This window comes from Ranitomeya variabilis, chromosome 3, assembly GCF_051348905.1.
Source record: "Ranitomeya variabilis isolate aRanVar5 chromosome 3, aRanVar5.hap1, whole genome shotgun sequence".
Classification (NCBI taxonomy): Eukaryota; Metazoa; Chordata; class Amphibia; order Anura; family Dendrobatidae; genus Ranitomeya; species Ranitomeya variabilis.
The window spans coordinates 79,909,889-79,932,926 of record NC_135234.1 but is presented as its reverse complement, the minus strand read 5'-3'; the positions used below and the strand labels follow the sequence as shown (position 1 = coordinate 79,932,926).

General features: G+C 42.5%; 1 protein-coding gene across 5 annotated transcripts in view; it reads left to right on the top strand.

Moving 5' to 3' along the window:
• SPECC1 (sperm antigen with calponin homology and coiled-coil domains 1) overlaps nt 1-23,038 on the top strand; it is a 543,118-nt gene that overhangs the window by 240,157 nt on the left and 279,923 nt on the right. The window contains exon 1 of one of the 5 annotated variants that reach the window (XM_077294265.1): nt 360-669. The exons of 3 other annotated variants lie outside the window; for them this stretch is intronic. In XM_077294265.1, the coding sequence (XP_077150380.1) occupies nt 630-669 (40 nt within the window). In that variant the 5' untranslated portion in view covers nt 360-629. Of the gene's footprint in view, nt 1-359; nt 670-23,038 lie in introns of those variants that run through there. One more of the 5 variants, XM_077294268.1, reaches the window with a different exon arrangement.

Genomic DNA, 23,038 nt, shown 5'->3' with positions numbered 1-23,038 from the left:
GCAGCCTAAGTGAGATGACCCTGTTTAATAAATAACGATTTGAGACTATGGTTACTGGATCAAATAACTGCATTGATCGCTAGAAATAGGGAAGAAAAATTCTGTAAATTGACATAAGTGTAACATTGTTATTTCTGAATGTAGAGTAATGTATGGGATATGACATATGAGCAGTAGTGTCCCTGCTCCCGCTGACTATGAAGGAATCCATGGATCAGAGATCCCATCCCAATCCGCTATGATCCTGAGAGCAGATGTAGAGCAGTGCCATCTTCCCTCTCCGCAGCCTGCAGTGCCTCTCGCTGGCCTCTATGTGGCCTCCATCACATGTTGAGTCACCTTTTTCTTCTTTCTTTCCTGATTCCAGCAGGCAGCCGGCTAATTAACTGCACAGCCCAGCCTTTCTGTGCTGCTGAGTATTGTAATTAGGGAGGAGGGATGGCCAGCACTGCCCTGACACAGGCACCCAGGCTTCATTCCCAGTGCTCGCTGCTGGAAAGCTGGGAGTTTTCTATGTAGGACAATCCACCCATTACAAAGGTCCAGCTGCAGAAGTGACTTGGAACATGTCTGTAGCCAGAGTCCGGACATACAGGCCAATGTGATAGGTCTGAGCACTATTCTGCATCATGGGGAACCAGCCGGCCAAGCCTGAGGAGCAGGAGCAAGGTTGGTGGGATCCTTTATTATAGCGCATGGATGTATAGGAAGATTGTAGGGGAAGTGGTGACCTTGTGTGCGGCTGTAGTAAATGTGTGCATTCAGGTCAGCGCTGTCCGGAGAGCGGCATTCGTGTGCGCACAATGGGCAGCCGCTATCTGCATGCTGCTGGGTGCAGGCTGTCACTGATTATCCCTCTGCAGCTGGGAAGTTGTAACCCTGCCCTCCTGGCATGGGGCTGCTCAGCTGGAGAATGGGCGCCCAGATAGCTTCAGGCCAATTACTGCTCAATGGACACAGCCGATGGACATAACTGAGATTTACGGCAATTAGCATAATTGCTTAATGAAGAGAGGGGCTTAAATACTCTACGACCCTCCCAGGGGCCTGGCGTCTAATTAAATGGATGATCCTTGCCCGACCGGCGGCACCTGTTCTTTATAAAATAGTCAGTATTTAGACCGATACATGGACCGGGGTATGGAAGATTAGAATTCCTAATAATTATTCGGATATCTAGAATTGTCCATTTGATCTAAAGGCTGGTGTAGCATGACTGTAATACAGGGCATTAAGTTGATGTATTATGGCATTTTTGTATTTGTAGATGAGTTACGCATTTTATTAGCTTTTCAGGAGGTGAGTTTTAGGCTTGGTGTTTTTTGGTAACCGGGTCAAAACTGATAAATAATCTATGTCCATACCCAAGCCTAATCACAGGAACTCATTTTTATTTCCGCTATCATTATCATTAAACCCGCGGTCGAGCAAGGACTCGGCGTCCCTAATATAATTGTACAAATGGCCCTATAAGGCCGGAGTCACACCAGGGTATACCATCCAGTGCGATGGGATAATGACCTTCGGCTCCTGCTCTGCCGTGATCCGAGTGTCGGTGCTCTGTGCTCCTATTCTCTCACATGTGAGAATCACTGTACAGGTGCGGAGTAGACGGAGAAAGTAATTTCTCCATCACCAGCATCCGTGGGAATCACACTGCACTCGGGTGACATCCGAGTGCAGCGCAATGTTTCACATCCACCCATAGACTTCTAAGGGTGCATACAATCCGATATTCGCAGCATTCTGCACTTTTTTTCTCATTTCGAATTGGCATGGGAAGATAATCGCAGCTGTGAGCTGCCCCATAGTATAACATTAGGCCGAATGCAGTGCAATCTTTTATTGGATTGCAGTCGTCTGATTTATTCGCTCATGTGAGCGAGCCCTTATACTCGCCTGAAAATGACCAGAATTAAGGGATCACACGAGCATAAAAAAAATCAGTCCAATTTCCATCTAGAAAAGTGATGATTTTGTTTTCTCACTTGTCATCCGTATACAATCCGTTTTTTTAATCAGCCGCTATTAATGTCTTACAGGACCATTTACTGTTTCCCATGCTACAGAACTGTGTTGCATTTGTTTTTTTTTCTCACACCCATCCGATTTCCAATTAATGTCTCAGCATTCTGCAATTTTATTTATTTATTTATTTATTTATTTTTTTCTCCGAATACATGTTACAAAAAATACATAAATCAGCACTGCATCATTGAATAACACTGGTCCGAGTTCATTAAATAACAGTCGCGTGAGCCGTAAAAATGATGAAAAACAGCTTATAAATATTGATATTTTTTACTTTTGCTATCCATATCAGTGGAAGCAAACAATTAGACCTTTTAAAATAAAGTAAGTTTTTTTTTCTTTATGAAAATAACCACAATTTTTGGACATCTGATATTTGTGATATTCAATGGAAAAATAGTATTTATAGAAAATGGAAAATAAATACAAGGATGAAATCAGAGAAAAGGCACTGGTGACGATGGCCTGTATATCCTGACCGCTCTAGTTACGGCCGGGGGCAGGTAACGTTCACTGCTTTCCATAGAGCTGATGGTGTATTATTACAGCTGTGACACATTGCAGTCAGTCTGTGGCCATTAGTGAATCTCTGACATGTAGAATATTGACTGTCGCTCATTGCATCGACCTTACAAGATGTCAGAACAAGACGCTACACAAATGTCCGGACAATAAACAAGATGTGACGTATGATGCGGAGCTCTGCAGTCTGATACGCCGGCGTAAAGTGCCCTGTAAAGCTGCCAGCCCGTGCCGGATCTCTGCCCGACGTGTAGAAGAAACCTGCCAGTGAGCAATAAATTGGGATGACTGGCGAAAGCACAGCGGGCACGACTAGAACTATTTCTGCGCTGCAAGGCCTAACATCTCGGTGCCCGTGTTTGGCACACTGGCATTATATAGAAAAGTTGTATTTTTCTGATAAACAGTATAATATCAAATAATCACATTGCCGGGGTGTATAGAAAGCGTATGATTGGTGGGGGTCTGTCCGCATGTCCCCTTACTGTTAGGGCTCATGCAGACGAGCGTATATACCAGACATGTGTTAGCTGTTTTTTAACCGGACAGCACACTGATCCATGTTATTCAATATTCAATAGTGCTGTTCAGAAAGATTATTTTTTTTTTATCCCGGTCTGAATGTCTATGAGAAAAAAATCGGATCAAAACCGGCTGATCTGAATGATAAATAGATTTCTATTATCAGCCTATGAAACGGTATGTGATCATGTACATGTTTTACTGTAGTTGTACGGATGGCGAAAACACATACACAGCACAACCCATTGAATTCAATGGGATACTCGCCTTCCGGTGGCCCCCGAAGCCTTCCCGAAGCCCCCGCAGCCTTCCCGATCATCGCGATGCTTCCGGCAGCTCCCGTTCCCTGTGATGCCTTGCGAGACAATGACCTGTGATGACGTAGCGGTCTCGCGTGATGCTACGTTATCTGGGGTCATTTTGCAAGGCATCACTGGGAACGGGAGCTGCCGGGAGCATCGTGAGGAGCGGGAAGGCTGCGGGGGCCTCGGGAAGGTGAGAATATCACAATGTTTTTTTTTTATTATTATTTTTAACATGATATCTTTTACTATTGATGCTGCATAGGCAGATTGTGACTGATGGCAAAAAAACGGAAGTGTGAAAGAGGCCTAAGGGTATGTGCCCACTATCAGTAATTGCTTCTTATTTGACGCTGTGTACTTATGCAGCATCAAACCCGCAGTGGCCAGCCGCAACTGCATAGTGGATGGGGTTTCTAGAAATCCCATGTCCACTATGCGTGCATAGTCGCCTGGGGATCACCAGCGAAGACTGACATGTGGCGCGTCTATCAAGACCGCAGTATGTCAATTTTGCTAGTCTCCGCAAGAGAAATTACATCAAAAGAATGTATTGGACGTGGTGTATCTGCACGGTTCAGTGAACACATGCGGATTTACTTGCGTTCAATAGACGGCAGCGCTTTGGACGCAGCGAACATGGCTGCATCCAAAGCGCTGCTACTTTCACATCATGGGCACTCGGCCTTACAAGCAAAATTGCTACAGTATGAAAGCTTCCAAGCTAACAGTCCCACAGCTTCAGTCCATACAAGTGTATTCCAATATTTACTTATATTTATTTAACTCACTTATATAGTGCCATTAATTCCACAGAACTTTACAGACATTATCCACACTGTCCCCAATGGGAATTAGAATCTAGATTCCAGATCAGTATGTCTTGGGAACCCAGAGGAAACCCACACAAACACAGGGAGAACATACAAACTCCTTGCAGATGTTGTCCTTGGTGGGATTTGAACCCAGGACCCCAGCACTGCAAGGCCACAGTGCTAAAGACTGAGCCATCGTGCTGCCCATAATATGGGTCTGTCTCTCCAGTATTCTGATTTCAGATTTATTTACAGCCTGTTGTGGCCACAAAGACTGACTCGACCGTGAGTCACATGACCTGAATTAACAGCCTTATATGCACACAAGTGCTTCTCACAAAATTAGAATATCATCAAAAAGTTAATTTATTTCAGTTCTTCAATACAAATAGTGAAACTCCTATATTATATAGAATCATTACTAACAGAGTGATCTATTTCATGTTTATTTCTGCTAATGTTGATGATTATGGCTTACAGCCAATGAAAACCCAAAAGTTATTATCTCAATAAATTAGAATAATTAACAAAAAACACCTGAAAAGGCTTCCTAAGGGTTTAAAAAGTTCCTTAGTCTGTTTCATAAGGATCCACAATCATTGCGGACTTGACAGATGTCCAGAAGGCAGTCATTGACTAACTCCACAAGGAGGGAAAGCCAAAAAAGGTCACTGCTAAAGAAGCTGGATGTTCACAGAGTGCTGTGTCCAAGCATGATAATGGAAAATTGAGTGGAACGAAAAAGTGTGGTAGGAAAAGGTGCACAAGCAACCGGGATAACCGCAGCCTTGAAAGGATTGTTAAGAAAAGGCCATTCAAAAATTTGGAGGAGATTCACAAGGAGTAGACTGCTGCTGGAGTCATTGCTTCAAGAGCCACCACAATGTCCTTGTGTCAAGCCACTCATGACCAGTAGACAACGCGAGAAGCGTCTTACCTGGGCCAAGGAGAATAAGAACTGGACTGATTGCTTCATAGTCATTGATGGTTTGGGGAGCCATGTCATCTACTGGTGTAGATCCACTGTGTTTTATCAAGACCAAGGTCTGAACAGCCGTCTACCAGGAAATTGTAGAGCACTTCATGTTTCCCTCTGCCGACAAGCTTTTTGGAGATGGAAATTTAATTCTCCAGCAGGACTTGGCACCTGTCCACACTGCCAAAAGTACCAATATCTGGTTTAATAACAACAGTATCACTGTGCTTAACTGGAAGCAAACTAGCCAGGCCTTAACCCCATAGTGAATCTATGGGGTATTGTCAAGAGGAAGATGACACACCGGACCCAACAATATAGACGAGCTGAAGGCTGCTATCAAAGCAACCTGGGCTTCCAAAACACCTCAGCAGTGCCACAGGCTGATCGCCTCCATGCCATGCCGCATTGATGCAGTAGTTGATGCAAAAGGAGCCCTGACCAAGTATTGAGTGCATTTACTGAACATACATTTCAGTAGGCCAACATTTTGGATTTTAAAATCATTTTTCAAGCTGGTGTTATAAAGTATTCTAATTTACTGAAATAATGACTTTTGAGTTTTCAAAGCCATAATCATCAACATTAACAGAAATAAACACTTGAAATAGATCACTCTGTTTGGAATGACTCTATATAATGAGTTTCACTTTTTGTATTGAAGAACTGAAATAAATTAACTGTTTGATGATCTAATTTTGTGAGAAGCACCTGTATATTACACTGTTGGTGTAGCTCAAAACCGCACAGTTGGGCTGTAACACTGACAGTACAATACGGTTGTGTGAATACAATCTATCTCACACCTATTTCATAGTAAGTCAATTAATCTATTACTGTATTATTAAAGTGTTGGAAGAAACCCAGTGAGAAGGAACTAAACTCCATGTAGATAATGGGCCTGACTGATTCATTAATGCGCTTTTTGTTTATTTGTGGGGGGTTTCTCCTGGTTTTCATTTGCTCTACTTCTTTTTAAAATTTGCACATTTTAAAAATGTATATGTTAACGTGTGTGTGTGTGTGTGTGTGTGTGTGTGTGTGTGTGTGTGTGTGTATATATATATACAGTGGGGCAAAAAAGTATTTAGTCAGTCAGCAATAGTGCAAGTTCCACCACTTAAAAAGATGAGAGGCGTCTGTAATTTACATCATAGGTAGACCTCAACTATGGGAGACAAACTGAAAAAAAAAAATCCAGAAAATCACATTGTATGATTTTTAATCATTTTATTTGCATATTATGGTGGAAAATAAGTATTTGGTCAGAAACAAACAATCAAGATTTCTGGCTCTCACAGACCTGTAACTTCTTCTTTAAGAGTCTTCTCTTTCCTCCACTCATTACCTGTAGTAATGGCACCTGTTTAAACTTGTTATCAGTATAAAAAGACACCTGTGCACACCCTCAAACAGTCTGACTCCAAACTCCACTATGGTGAAGACCAAAGAGCTGTCAAAGGACACCAGAAACAAAATTGTAGCCCTGCACCAGGCTGGGAAGACTGAATCTGCAATAGCCAACCAGCTTGGAGTGAAGAAATCAACAGTGGGAGCAATAATTAGAAAATGGAAGACATTCAAGACCACTGATAATCTCCCTCGATCTGGGGCTCCACGCAAAATACCACCCCGTGGGGTCAGAATGATCACAAGAACGGTGAGCAAAAATCCCAGAACCACGCGGGGGGACCTAGTGAATGAACTGCAGAGAGCTGGGACCAATGTAACAAGGCCTACCATAAGTAACACACTACGCCACCATGGACTCAGATCCTGCAGTGCCAGACGTGTCCCACTGCTTAAGCCAGTACATGTCCGGGCCCGTCTGAAGTTTGCTAGAGAGCATTTGGATGATCCAGAGGAGTTTTGGGAGAATGTCCTATGGTCTGATGAAACCAAACTGGAACTGTTTGGTAGAAACACAACTTGTCATGTTTGGAGGAAAAAGAATACTGAGTTGCATCCATCAAACACCATACCTACTGTAAAGCATGGTGGTGGAAACATCATGCTTTGAGGCTGTTTCTCTGCAAAGGGGCCAGGACGACTGATCCGGGTACATGAAAGAATGAATGGGGCCATGTATCGTGAGATTTTGAGTGCAAACCTCCTTCCATCAGCAAGGGCATTGAAGATGAAATGTGGTTGGGTCTTTCAACATGACAATGATCCAAAGCACACCGCCAGGGCAACGAAGGAGTGGCTTCGTAAGAAGCATTTCAAGGTCCTGGAGTGGCCTAGCCAGTCTCCAGATCTCAACCCTATAGAAAACCTTTGGAGGGAGTTGAAAGTCCGTGTTGCCAAGCGAAAAGCCAAAAACATCACTGCTCTAGAGGAGATCTGCATGGAGGAATGGGCCAACATACCAACAACAGTGTGTGGCAACCTTGTGAAGACTTACAGAAAACGTTTGACCTCTGTCATTGCCAACAAAGGATATATTACAAAGTATTGAGATGAAATTTTGTTTCTGACCAAATACTTATTTTCCACCATAATATGCAAATAAAATGATAAAAAAACAGACAATGTGATTTTCTGGATTTTTTTTTCTCAGTTTGTCTCCCATAGTTGAGGTCTACCTATGATGTAAATTACAGACGCCTCTCATCTTTTTAAGTGGTGGAACTTGCACTATTGCTGACTGACTAAATACTTTTTTACCCACTATATATATATATATATATATATATATATATATATATATATATATATATATATATATATATATATATATATATATATATATATATATATATATATATATATATTTTATAATGTAATATAATTTATTTATTTATTTTTTTTACGTATGCCATTGTCTGTGGTGCCAGGGGTTTTCGGATATTTTCGCATGCTTCATCAACTTCGAATTTTGCAGAATTTACTGCAAATGTACACTAGCTTTCCTCCCCGGAGTGTTTTTTTTGTACTCTAGATATTTTGGACCAATATTTTTGCGCTAAAAATAAATAAATCACAAAACGACTAACGTACAAATAAAAATCATTTTTTACTTTTCAGCAAAATTTTTAATTATGTACCATTTTGATGAAGTTGATGCAAAAAAAGAAAAGTGACAAAAAAAAGGGCAAATGATGAATCAAACCCATTGTCTTTCCTTAGATTTGAACCCTGGACTCTAGAACTTCAAAGCAACAGTCTAACTAAACCACCATCCTTTCCTTATCATGTTCTCAGGATCTGCAGACATCTGCCCTGTTATTACTGGATTGCTTTCACTTGTAAAGGAAACAGATATGATAAGGATGTATTATGTAATTGCTGTTTACGTAGCTCGTTTTATTCATGGCCGTTCAGTGGTATAATATGCACCATGGGTCCCAGATACTTCTTAGCAATTAATTATGGCGCACCAATACATGTTACAGCGGTTATACGCATTCGTGCCCCACAAATAAATAAGAACTATTGTTTTGCTGTGACCTGGACCCTTCTGTGATATTAGACTTTTGTGTTGAATCAAGGTATAACCCACCCACGCCTGGTGCATGTGATTCTTATTTGGTTGGGTTAAGCTACGTTCTCACAATGAATATTTATTTGCTGAGTTTTTGATGTTGCAGAATTTGTGCACACATTAAGTAAAATGGGTTACTTGCATTTTATTTGAAAATACGCAATGCATAATGCTTACCAAAAATTAAATGTGGTAACATAGCCTAACGCTAATGAATTGCAGCACTGAGGTCCTGACCGAGGCAACATCTGTATGGTGTTTGTATGTCCTAACAATGACATCATGGATCTCCTCGGACCATAGGCGTAACTGCAGCCACAGCAGCCAGGTTTCTCCTTCAGGCGGTGATTCGAACAGTACTGTCAATCTTTTGGTTTATGCACAAATAAAGCCAGTTATCCTGCTGTTTGCATTACTGCAGTGGCCTGCTCTTCTGGGGTATTACTGACTTTTTCTATCGACTTTACAAACTCTTGTTACAGTAGTAGTTTCCTGGCTCAGAAAATAACCTTTATTTCACATCAATATAAATGTATAATGTGAAAAGAACGCCATCACCAAAAAGTGAAAAATGTAAACACCACAGGGACGTGCCTGTCCCTGTAACACACTGAGCCTCCCTACCCATCAGTGGAGGTTGGCACCCCTATACACCTGTGCAATAGCGCCCCCGCTCATCGGCGGCTCACACTGCTAGCCCTATAAGGCCTTGATCATGGCAGGGGAGTGAAGAGATATTTGGTGATTTCCTGCCGAACACCATATGCATACTAAGGCCGAATTCACACGTCAGCTTTTTTTTCCTCTCATCTGAAAAATAAAATCCTTCCATTCCACTCACTGATCACCCTAACTGTCAAAAAGTTTTTTCTAATATCTAATCTGTATCTTCTCCCTTTCAGTTTCATTCCATGTCTTCTCGTGTTTCCATGTGCAAATGAGAATAATGATGATCCCTCTACACTGTGACAGCCCTTCAGATATTTGTGGACAACTATTAATTCTCCTCTTAGCCTTCTTTTTTGCAAGCTAAATATTCCCAGATCCTTTACCCGTTCCTCGTAGGACATACTTTGCAGTCCGCTCACCATCCTGGTAGCTCTTCTTTGAACTTGCTCCAGTTTTTCAGTGTCTTTTTTTTAAATGTGGTGCCCAGAACTGTACACAGTATTCCAGATGAGGTCTGCAAAGGAGGAATAGAGGAGGATAATTATTTCACATGATCTAGTCTCTATGCTTCTCTTAATACATCCTAGAACTGTGTTTGCCTTTTTTGCTGCTGCATCACACTGTTGACTCGTGCAGTCTCTGATCTATTAGTATTCCCAAGTCTTTTTCACACATGCTGTTGCTTAGTCCTAGTCCTCCCATTCTGTAGATGTAATTGTTGTTTTTCTGTTCCAGATGTAGAATCTTGCATTTCTTCCTGTTAAATACCACGCTGTTAGTCACTGTTCATTGTTCAAGCTTATCTAGACCCTTCTGAATTCTTTCTGTCTTCTCTAGTGTTAGCTATTCCTCAGCTTTGCATTGCCTGCAAATTTGATTACCGTAGTTTACCTTCAGTTCCCTTATCTAGATGATCTATAAAAATGTTGAACAACACTGGGGCCAGGACAGAGCCTTGTGGTACCCCACTTGAAACACTTTTACAATTGGATGTGCAACCATTTATTACCACTCTTTGAGTACGATAATTGAGCCAGTTATGAATCCACCTAACCGTAGCCTTGTCAATCCCATACTTGGGATTGACAAGATGCATTAAGAAAGGCTGAGAATTGAATGAGCTTTCCAAAGAATACTCATTCCCAATTATCTGCTCATGTTCATCCTGCAAACGAGAGAAATGCTCAGTTGACGGTTGATCAGATGGCATAAAAATCATCATTACGAGCAACATGATGCCCCATATAAACGGAACATGTGCTTGAGATAGGATGATTCTGTGTGAGACCAGAACAATCCTTTCCATCAGTACAAGTCATCCCCTATAAATACGTCGGTAAACGAGCGCTAGTATGTATGTATAGATGTAGCCACATTTAACTTGACAAACCATGCTCCCTCTTGATGACTTGTAAGTTAGCTAGTGATGAGCGAACACGTTCGAATAAGGTGTTATCAGAGCATGCTCATGTGTAATACAGTATCTTCAGCATGCTTGAATGCTATGTTCGAGTCCCCGCGGCTGCATGCCTCGTGGTTTTTCGACAGCCGCATCACATGCAGGGATTGCCTGTTTGTTAGGCAATCCCTGCATGTGTTGTGGCTGTTGAACAGCCGCGAGACATGCAGCCGCGGGGATACAAACATAGTATTTAAGCCCGCTGAAGATACCCAATTAGCAGTCGAGCATGCTCTGATAATACCTTATCCGAGCACGTTCGCTCATCACTACTTGTAACACAAGGTCATTTCACTTTAGAGTATTGAAATAACTTAACGTTGCTCTTTTTGTGCTGTGATATCCCAGTACCGTGTTATCTATGTTAAAGTTAACTTTGCTACGTCTGTATATAGATGATCGGCACGCATTAACAGATAAAAATCAGCTCATCTACATACAGCTTAAGGGCGCAGTCAGATGGCTGTATAAATTGGACTGGCCATGGCTCTCCCACCCTGAGCGTGACAGCTGCATAGAAATATATGAAGTGATCAGGCTCGGGTCAGGAGGGCTGCCGGCCAGTCTGTGCATTGCGGTCCGATCAATACGGCCATCTGACTGCGTTCTAAAGGTACCTTCACACTAAACGATATCGCTAGCGATCCGTGACGTTGCAGCGTCCTGGCTAGCGATATCATTGTGTTTGACAGGCAGCAGCGATCAGGATCCTGTTGTGCCATCGTTGGTCGGAGAAAAAAGTCCAGAACTTTATTTAGTCGCTGGATCTCCCGTAGACATCGCTGGATCGGTGTGTGTGACACCGATCCAGCAATGTCTTCACTGGTAACCAGGGTAAACATCGGGTTACTAAAAAACCACATACTCACATTCCGGTGCCCGGCGTCCGCTTCCCTGCACTCCTGCATCCTGTGTAAGTGCCGGCCGTAAAGCAGAGCGGTGACGTCATCGCTCTGCTCTGTGGGAGATGCCGGAGATGTTCGGCGCTGACACAGGATGCAGGAGGAGTGCAGGGAAGCGGACGCCTGGCACCGGAATGTGAGTATGTGTTTTTTTTTTTTACATTTACGCTGGTAACCAGGGTAAACATCGGGTTACTAAGCGCGGCCCTGCGCTTAGTAACCCGATGTTTACCCTGGTTACCCGGGGACTTCGGCATCGTTGGTCGCTGGAGAGCCGTCTGTGTGACAGCTCTCCAGCGACCACACAGCGACTAAACAGCGACTCTGCAGCGATCGGCATCGTTGTCTGTATCGCTGCAGCGTCGCTTAGTGTGAAGGTACCTTAAGAGAGAGAACAGGAATTCATCCTACTATGGGTTTCTTAAGTACAATTTTTTTTCAAGGGTGTCATGTTAATTTACATAAGAATTAACCTACTTGACCATTCATTGTGATCACATGTGCTGTGGCCTAGCGTGGGTTGCCAACGCCTGGGGCTATGTAAGTTTTTGGTGCCCCTAACCCATGAACTGTCAGCACATCCTGAGTCACTTCTGCGTGTCCAATATTAAATCCCTTATCCCCCAAGCACATGTATTATAATTTGAGCATACTGATGTAATTATAGTATTCACTTTCACCTTCTAGGTTTTTTTTGTACACAATTTTAAAAATTGAAAGTTTTACATTTGTTATATTTTTCAATTTTGTTTTAATAATTTTACAATTTTAGTGCCATAACTCTAGTCCTAACCCTAACCACAGCCCTTATCTTATCCCTAAGTGTAACCCTACTTAAGGTTAGAAAAACTGTAAAAATGAATGAAAACTGTATTTAAGCAAGAGTTCAGCAGGCGACATGAGTTTGTCATAGACTTTTTCACTCTGCATAAAAGGCATCCACCAAGATGACAAAGCTTTCTTAACCCCTTCCCGACCCATGACGCCACGTAGGCGTCATGAAAACCCGTGCCAATCCGACCCATGACGCCTATGTGGCGTCATGGAATGATCGCATCCCTGCAGATCGGGTGAAAGGGTTAACTCCAATTTCACCCGATCGGCAGGGACAGGGGGAGTGTTACTTCAGCCCAGGGGGGGTGGCTTCACCCCCCCGTGGCTACGATCGCTCTGATTGGCTGTTGAAAGTGAAACTGCCAATCAGAGCGATTTGTAATATTTCACCTAAAAAACTGGTGAAATATTACAATCCAGCCATGGCCGATGCTGCAATACCATCAGCCATGGCTGGAAACCCTGATGTGAGCCCCCCCCACCCCACCAATCGCCCCCCCAAGCCACCGATCTGTCCCGTAGTCCCCTCCGTCCTGTGCTCCGCTCCCCCGTCCTCCTGTCCGCTCCCCCCGTGCTCCTATGCCACCCCCCTGTGCTCCGACGCCCCCCCGTGCCCCGATCTCCCCCCTTATACTTACTGAGGCTCCCGATGCCCGTCCGTCTTCTCCATGGGCGCCGCCATCTTCCAAAATGGCGGGCGCATGCGCAGTGCGCCCGCCGAATCTGCCGGCTGGCAGATTCGTTACAAGTACATTTTGATCGCTGTGATAGGTTCTATCACAGCGATCAAAATAAAAAAATAATAAATAACCCCCCCCTTTATCACCCCCATAGGTAGGGATAATAATAAAAAAAAGAAAATATTTTTTTTTCTTTTTCCACTAGGGTTAGGGTTAGAACTAGGTAAGGTTAGGGGTAGGGGTAGGGTTAGGGGTAGGGTTAGGGGTAGGGTTAGGGCATGTGCACACATTGCGGATTTGGCTGCGGATCCGCAGCGGATTGGCCGCGGATGCGCAGTGGATTGGCCGTGGATCCGCAGCGGATTGGCCGCTGCGAATTCGTAGCAGTTTTCCATGAGGTTTACAGTACCATGTAAACCTATGGAAAAGCAAATCCGCTGTGCCCATGGTGCGGAAAATTCCGTGCGGAAACGCTGCGTTGTATTTTCCGCAGCATGTCAATTCTTTGTGCAAATTCCGCAGCGTTTTACACCTGTTCCTCAATAGGAATCCGCAGGTGAAATCCGCACAAAAAAACACTGGAAATCCGCTGTAAATCCGCAGGTAAAACGCAGTGCCTTTTACCTGCAGATTTTTCAAAAATCGTGCGGAAAAATCTCACACAAATCCGCAACGTGGGCACATAGCCTTAGGGTTAGGGTTGGAATTAGAGTTAGGGTTAGAATTAGGGCTAGGGTTGGAAATAGGGTTAAGATTAGGCTTGTGGTTAGGGTTACGGATAGGGTTAGGGGTGTGTTGGGGTTACAGTTGTGGTTAGGGTTGGGATTAGGGTTAGGGTTGGGATTAGGGTTAGGATTAGGGTTGGGATTAGGGTTACGGCTACAGTTGGGATTAGGGTTAGGGGTGTGTTGGGGTTAGCGTTGAAGTTAGAATTGAGGGGTTTCCACTGTTTAGGCACATCAGGGGTCTACAAACGTAACATGGCGCCACCATTGATTCCAGCCAATCTTGCGTTCAAAAAGTCAAATGGTGCTCCCTCCCTTCCAAGCCCCGACGTGCGCCCAAACAGTGGTTTACCCCCACATATGGGGTACCAGCGTACTCAGGACAAACTGGGCAACAACTATTGGGGTCCAATTTCTCCTGTTACCCTTGCAAAAATAAAAAATTACTTGCTAAAACATAATTTTTGCGGAAAGAACAATTATTTTTTATTTTCACGGCTCTGCGTTATAAACTTCTGTGAAACACATGGGGGTTGAAAGTGCTCACCACACATCTAGATAAGTTCCTTGGGGGCTCTAGTTTCCAAAATGGGGTCACTTGTGGGGTGTTTCTACTGTTTAGGCACATCAGGGGCTCTGCAAATGCAACATGACGCCCGCGGACCATTCCATCAAAGTCTGCATTTCAAATGTCACTACTTCCCTTCCGAGCCCTGACGTGCGCACAAACAGTGGTTTACCCCCACATATGGGGTATCAGCGTACTCAGGAGAAACTGGACAACAACTTTTGGGGTCAAATTTCTCCTGTTACCCTTGGGAAAATAAAAAATTGCTTGCTAAAACATCTTTTTTTGAGGAAAGAAAAATGATTTTTTTATTTTCACGGCTCTGCGTTATAAACTTCTGTGAAGCACCTGGGGGTTTTAAGTGCTCACTATGCATCTAGATAAGTTCCTTGGGGGTCTAATTTCCAAAATGGGGTCACTTGTAGGGGAGCTCTAATGTTTAGGCACACAGGGGCTCTCCAAACGCGACATGGTGTCCGCTACCGATTGGAGCTAATTTTCCATTCAAAAAGTCAAATGGTGCTCCTTCCCTTCCGAGCCTTACCATGTGCCCAAACAGTGGTTTACCCCCACATGGGAGGTATCGGTGTACTCAGGAGAAATTGTCCAACAAATTTTAGGATCCATTTTATCCTGTTGGCCTTGTGAAAATGAAAAAATTAAGGCTAAAATATTTTTTTTGTGAAAAAAAAGTACTTTTTCATTTTTACAGATCAATTTGTGAAGCACCTGGGGGTTTAAAGTGCTCACTATGCTTCTAGATAAGTTCCTTGGGGGGTCTAGTTTCCAAAATGGGGTCACTTGTGGGGGAGCTCCAATGTTTAGGCACACGGGGGCTCTCCAAACGCGACATCGTGTCCGCTAAAGATTGGAGCCAATTTTTCATTCAAAAAGTCAAATGGCACTCCTTTCTTTCCAAGCCCTGCCGTGCGCCCAAACAGTGGTTTACCCCCACGTTTGAGGTATCAGCGTACTCAGGACAAATTGGACAACATCGTTCGTGGTCCAGTTTCTCCTTTTACCCTTGGTAAAATAAAAAAATTGTTGCTAAAAGATCATTTTTGTGACTAAAAAGTTAAATGTTCATTTTTTACTTCCATGTTGCTTCTGCTGCTGTGAAACACCTGAAGGGTTAATAAACTTCTTGAATGTGGTTTTGAGCACCTTGAGGGGTGAAGTTTTTAGAATGGTGTCACTTTTGGGTATTTTCAGCCATATAGAACCCTCAAAAAGACTTCAAATGTGAGGTGGTCCCTAAAAAAAATGGTTTTGTAAATTTTGTTGTAAAAATGAGAAATCACTGGTCAAATTTTAACCCTTATAACTTCCTAGCAAAAAAAAAAATTGTTTCCAAAATTGTGCTGATGTAAAGTAGACATGTGGGATATGTTATTTATTAACTATTTTGTGTCACATAACTCTCTGGTTTAACAGAATAAAAATTCAAAATGTAAAAATTGCAAAATTTTCAAAATTTTCGCCAAATTTCCATTTTTTTCACAAATAAACTCAGAAATTATCGACCTAAATTTAACACTAACATGATACCCAATATGTCACGAAAAAACAATCTCAGAATCGCTAGGATCCGTTGAAGCGTTCCTGAGTTATTCCCTCATAAAAGGACACTGCTCAGAATTGCAAAAAACGGCCAGGTCATTAAGGCCAAAATAGGCTGGGTCATGAAGGGGCTGGTTATTCTGAGCTTTGACATAGTTGTCCCTGCCTGTGCAGAGCGCAGCAGCTGATGATAAACTCATCTTGACTGCTGTGCTTTGTCCTAAATGGGCACTCACTGCGTTTCTCCAAGAAGCAGCGGCACTTCCAGTGGGGGGGAAGCTGGAAGAGGTGTAAAATGTTGCACCCCGATAGACTTTGGTGCCCAGGCAACCACACCTCTGCCCCAGGGTGCCACTGCATATGGGCATCCGTAGGAGAATACTTTATTTTGCTTCATTTAACCTCTAAAAGTCAATATCTAAAACCCCAAGCACGGGATTTCTCCAGTTTCATGGATAATTTTTCTCATCCATATTTTGGCCACAAGACTATATGGGTCTTGTAACGTGAACTAACCACATATTATACAGATATCATCCTGCCAATCCCGTTTACAAGACCAATGGTTGGGCTGCAATTTCCCAAATACAACCGCAGTGCGCTTGTGTAAATTAGCACTTATCCAATATTTTATTTCCGAACACATTATTTTAATTTAGTGTTTAAGTGCTTCTAGTAAAATTTTATTTTTTTAGCATGTGACCTACTTTTTCATTATGCAAATTGCTTGTCCCAGAGAAGCATCCATGGCCTAGAAGTCTCCTCACTCTGATATGCCAGGTCTGGATTTTCACTCTCCACAAGGAGAAACTTTACCCCTTACATCCCATACTTTTTCATTATTACACTGCTGCCTGGTAATGTGATATAAGGTATACCGATATATTTTCGGGTATCCATAGATATAAGCTGCATTTTACTAGTAGCAAAACCTTCACCATTTTTGCCAAAGGCTACGAGCATGTATCCACCGGAGGTTATCATGTGATCTTAAGGCTACACAGTTCTTAGGATATTCATACCCTCTAGTACTTTTAGTTCCTTCTAAATCCCTCATCTAAGAATTGATGTGTACGTGTAATAGGGAATTACACACCTCTAAATGTCGAGTCACTTATGGTACTTACAGTTCCGCTTTGAATTAAATGATTAATGTAAATTGAACTACAAATATAATTTTCCTTATAGGCGACTTCCTGTATTCAGTATGTATAATGTAAATTATTAAAAAGGAAGAATCCTGTGTTGGCTTTTTTTTTTTTTTTTTTAAACATCCAAAATTAGTATCAGACTTGAAGAACAGGTTCTTCATGTTAAGTCATCAAAAGTGACAAATGTTGATATATTCTGACCAACTTACTGGGAAAACTGGGTGGTAAGAAGTTCATAGTCTGAAAATTCCAGGCAACGTCTCACAGGCACAAAACCATAGAATGGATTTTCATGCAACAACTTTCATTAAGTTGATCCCTTCAAGTTCAAAAAATTCTTGGTTGAGCAGAGTAGGTATATGGTTGCTTTTTGACTGGAAAGGTCAAGGTACCGTAACCTTCAAACTAAAATGTGGCTTTCAGATTGGCCACTACTGCTTTGCACCATTTCCCTTTTTCAATTAGTTACAGCTTTTTAGGGCTCATTCAGACTTTCATCAGTGTGCTGGATACAGTTTTCATCAGTATTTGATCAGTGTGCTTTTTTTTTTTTTACTGTTGGATTTTTTCTTGTTTGATAAGGAAAACAAAAAATGCAAAGCTTCTTGAAGCCATCACATTGTTAGAACATTTTCACTCACCCATAAACTTAAATAGATGAAGTTGATCTGTGACTTGGATCAAAAATTGGCATATCTCCATAATGTTTTTTTGCAGACACATGGTCCGCAAAAAATTTGGACATGTGAACAGCAACATAGTATATGATGGGTGCATGATCTGAGAAAAATGGAACACTTATGGGAAAAAAAATAACATCTGAATGAGCCCTTAGGCCTCGTTCTCACGTCCTGATATTTCCGATACTGGAAAATCCTGTACCGGAGATGTCCGTGTGTTTCATATGTTTGGCATCAGTATCACACGTTCCGGTGCCTGAGAAAAGCCCCCATAGTTTGCGCTAATTGGTAACCAAAATTTGCTGTGACACTTAGGCCGGTTTCACATTTGCGTTTGTAGGAGTTGCGGAGGGCTGCGGACTTCCTCCGTGAAGCCCCGCCCTCGGCTGCACCTCCGCCTCTAGCTCCGCCTACTTCTGCATGCGGCCGGCATGCGGCCTGTGTACCTATCTTTAACATTAGGTACGCAGGTTGTGCCGCTGTATGCGGATGCTTCCGCATGCTTCGTTTTGACGATGCGGTGACCAGCGTAGAACGCAGCTTGTAGCAATTTTTTTTTTCCGCATTGTCAAAGCGATGCATGCAGAAACATCCGCATACAGCCGCACGACCTGCGTACCTAATGTTAAAGATAGGTACGCAGGCCGCATGCAGAAGTAGGTCGAGCTAATGGCGGAGGTGCGGCTGAGGGCGGGGCTTCACGGAGGAAGTCCGCAGCTCCTACAAACACAAATGTGAAACTAGCCTTACAGCATTGGTACTGATGGTTACATTAATATTTTCATTAGGATTAGTGATGAGCGAGTATACTCGTTGCTCGGGTGGTCTCCGAGTATTTGTGACTGCTCAGATTTAGTTTTCTTCACCACAGCAGCATGATTTACGGCTGTTAGACAGCTTCATTACATGTGGGGATTCCCTAGCAACCAGGCAACCCCCACATGTACTCAGCCTGGCTAATAGCTGTAAATCATGCAGCTGCGGCAACAAAAACTAAATCTCCAAGCACTCACAGATACTCGGAGACCACCCGAGCGTGCTCTGGAAAACCCGAGCAACGAGTATACTCGCTCATCACTAGTAAGAATCTTTGTAGTTTAGCAGTTTTAGTTGCAGTTCTGCAGTAGCAAGTTATCAAGTGTTATATGATTTCCACGTGATTATAGAACAGATTTTGCACATAGGACGTAACGGTTTCATATGCAAATTATTAGCGCCTATTGTAATAGTCCATCTCCAAAAAATTCTGTGTGTAGTTTTAGCCCAGTTTGTGCACCAGAACTAAGGAACCTACCTGTCTAGAAATGTATTTGGAGTTCCAACCCCTTCACGCTTTAGGCAAAGCTGCCCTTGTTCATTGGTCAAACAGCAAATTAGTTTCTCCTGTCATTAAGAAAGTTTTACTTAATGCACAATCCGGATACTAAATCGCTTTCCGCCTCAGTGGCTAGGAATGTTTTACTATGCGATTGATTTGCATTTTATTCCAATTTCATGGCATTAAGGCATCCTTAGGTGGATTCTCCTTCCTGTCGAAACTAAGAATTTATTTAGAGCCTGAAGGAAATCAAGGTTTTCCGCAGTGACCACAGTACAAAAAAAAAGTAATAAAAAATAAAAATCATACAAGAAAGTAATTGATTTCCAACTATTTGTAAAGAAATTTCTCAATTAGTGGAATATTGTGTGTTTATCATAATCATTACCATTGCTTATCGTCACTTTTGGTCCTGGAATACTTGTGAAAAAAATGGTGCCGGTTTCATCTGTGTATGGTCAGCGTGTGATCCGTGTGTGGTCAGCGTGTCATCCGTGTGTGGCCAGCGTGTCATCCGTGTGGGGTCAGCGTGTCATCCGTGTGGGGTCAGTGTGTCATCCGTGTGGGGTCAGTGTGTCATCCGTGTGTGATCAGCGTGTCATCCGTGTGTGGTCAGCGTGTCATCCGTGTGTGGTCAGCGTTTCATCCGTGTGTGGTCAGCGTGTCATCCGTGTGTGGTCAGCGTGTCATCCGTGTGTGATCAGCTTGTCATCCGTGTGTGATCAGCGTGTCATCCGTGTGTGGTCAGCGTGTCATCCGTGTGTGGTCAGCGTGTCATCCGTGTGTGGTCAGCGTGTCATCCGTGTGTGATCAGCGTGTCATCCGTGTGTGGTCAGCGTGTCATCCGTGTGTGATCAGCGTGTCATCCGTGTGTGGTCAGCGTGTCATCCGTGTGTGGTCAGCGTGTCATCCGTGTGTGGTCAGCGTGTCATCCGTGTGTGGTCAGCGTGTCATCCGTGTGTGGTCAGCGTGTCATCCATGTGTGGTCAGCGTGTCTTCCGTGTAAGGTCAGTGTGTCTTCCTTGTATTGTCAGTGTGTCATCTGTGTGTGGTCAGCTTGTCATCCGTGTTTGGTCAGTGTGTCTTCCGTGTACGGTCAGTGTGTCTTCCGTGTGCGGTCAGTGTCTGGTCAGTGTGTCTTCAGTGTATGGTCAGTGTGTCTTCCGTGTATGGTTAGTGTCTGGTCAGTGTTTCATATTTGTGTGGTCAGTGTGTTATCAGTGTATGGTCCTTGTGTCTGTTTTTACCATCTCTGTCATCAGTGTTTTTCACAGATGGATAAGTAAATACATTTTAAAGCTTCCCACTCCTTTCAATGTTGAACATGTACAGCACATGGACTGTAGAATGATGACATCCATGTGCTGTCTGTGTTTTCACAAACCCATAGACTTGTATTGACCCTTTTCATCTGTGATACCGGAAAAAATGGACATCTACATTAGTTTTGCCCTGACACATGGTCTGTGAAAAGACACTGACAGGTGAATAACACTATAGATTATAATGGTTACATGTATCCATGAAAAAAACAAACAACCGGATACAACTCCTACATGCAAATATGTGTGTGAATGAGGCCTTAATCCGTAAGTCACCTTTTAGCCAATTCATGTGCTATCTTTTACTACAATGGGAAAACCTCTTTATTTATATAAATCCAGAAAATCACATTAATTTTTACAGTTTTGTAAAAATCTGGTATAAAGTTTTGGCTTGTTGCGTTATAGAACGGAATTGGTAGTTTTTTCAAGCCTCATGTTTCAGGAGTTGGCGGAGTATTTAATGATGCTCTTAAATTGTGCGCTTTGGAAGAATCAGCAATTTTCCTAGCAACAGCTCTGGTCCTGGAGGTGCATTGTCTCTATAGTTTGTATACGCTTTTTTCTTTTTCTTCCAATTGTCAATGGCCTTTCAAGACCTGGTGCGAGAGTTCGTCTGCCAGCTGGGATAACGCTGTTGGTGGCATCAGATAACTGCAGTGTTGTCTTACATGGTTGTTAATAATCTTAAAGCTTGTGTTAACATTATCGAGCTATGTATCCCCTACAGCAATAAAGAGGCCCAGTATTATAATCCTGAACAGTCTTTTTGTAGTTTTGTTATTTATAAATTTGCATTTTTTTTTTTTTAATTTCTCCAATGGTAATAAAATACTGAAGCAACTTTACAAGTACCGTAGTCTTGATTTAAAAATGTCTTCCCGGTCTATAAAGGTTTCCAGTAATTGCAGAATTCCTTTATCCCTATAGTGACCAAGCCAATTTTTACAATTCTGACCACTTTCACTTTGAGGTTATAGCTCTGGAATGCTTCAATGTATACCACTGAATCTGAGACTGCTTTTTCGTGATATACTGTACTTTATGTTAGTGGTAAAATTTATTCGAGAAGACTTGCGTTTAGTTATGGAAAAAAAAATGGAAGCTTTTAAAAAATGTAGAAAAATTGTGCAATTTTCAAACGTTTAATTTTTGTGCCCTTAAATCAGAGAGTTACAGTATGTCACTTAAAATAGTTCATGGATAACATTTACCACGTCTACTTTACATCAGCGCAATTTTGGAAACATAATTTTTTTTATTGATAGGGCGTTATAAGGGTTAAAAGTTGACCAGCGATTTCTCATTTTTCCAACAAAATTTACAAAACAATTTTTTTAGGGACCATCTCACATTTGAAGTGACTTTGAGGGGAGTCAATATGACAGAAAATACCCAAAAGTGACACCAGTCTAAAAACTGCACCACTCAAAACCACATTCAAGAAGTTTATCAACCAGTCAGGTGCTTCACGAGAACTAAAGCAATGTGGAAGGAAAAAATTTACATTTATCTTTTTTCCAGAAAAATTTACTTTAGACCCAAACTTTTTTATTTTCACAAGAGTAACAGGAGAAAATGGACCACAAAATTTGTTGTGCAATTCCTCCTGAGTACGCCTATACTCTAATATGGGGGGGAAAGCCATTGATATGGAGCATGACAGAAGGGAGGGAGCACCGTTTGACTTTTTGAACGCAAAATTGGCTGGAATCAATGGTGGGTACCATGTCGTGTTTCAAAACCCCCAAATTCTAACTCCAACCCTAACAAAGCCCTAACCCCAACACAACACAACCTCAACCCTAACACAACCCTAACCACAGCTCTAACCCCAACCCTAACTCCCATTATTTTTATCTAACTAAGGGGGTGACAAAGGTAGGTTTGATTTCCTATTTTTTTTTATTTTGATCACTGTGATAGGGTCTGTCACAGTGATTAAAATGAACTAATAGGAAAAATCTCCTATTGTTGCCAGGTACCAGCTGGCAGATCTTGGCAGGCGCACTCTGCATGCTCCCGCCATTTTCTTCCAGGAAGATGATGCGGAGGGCCGGGGATGGAGCAGGAGGATCTGAGGATTGGGGGGCACGGGGGACCCCATTCATCTCTCTCCTGATGTGCTAAATCATATCAGATCACATTACAGGAGATGGTAAAAACCAACCCAAATCATGTTCTACCCACAGTAGCCAATATCCTGGAGATTTTCCAATTCTGGAGGGCTTAAAGGAGTTAAACCCTTCTCGCCGCGGCCCTTTTTCGTTTTTGTGTTTTAGTTTTTTGCTCCCCTCCTTCCCAGAGCCATACCTTTTTTTATTTTTCCGTCAATATGGTCAAGTGAGGGCTTGTTTTTTGCGGGACGAGTTGTACTTTTGAACGACACCATTGGTTTTACCATGTCTTGTACTAGAAAATGGGAGAAAAATTCCAAGTGCGGTGAAATTGCAAAAAAAGTTCAATCCCACACTTGTTTTTTGACTGGCTTTTTTGCTAGCTTCACTAAATGCTAAAA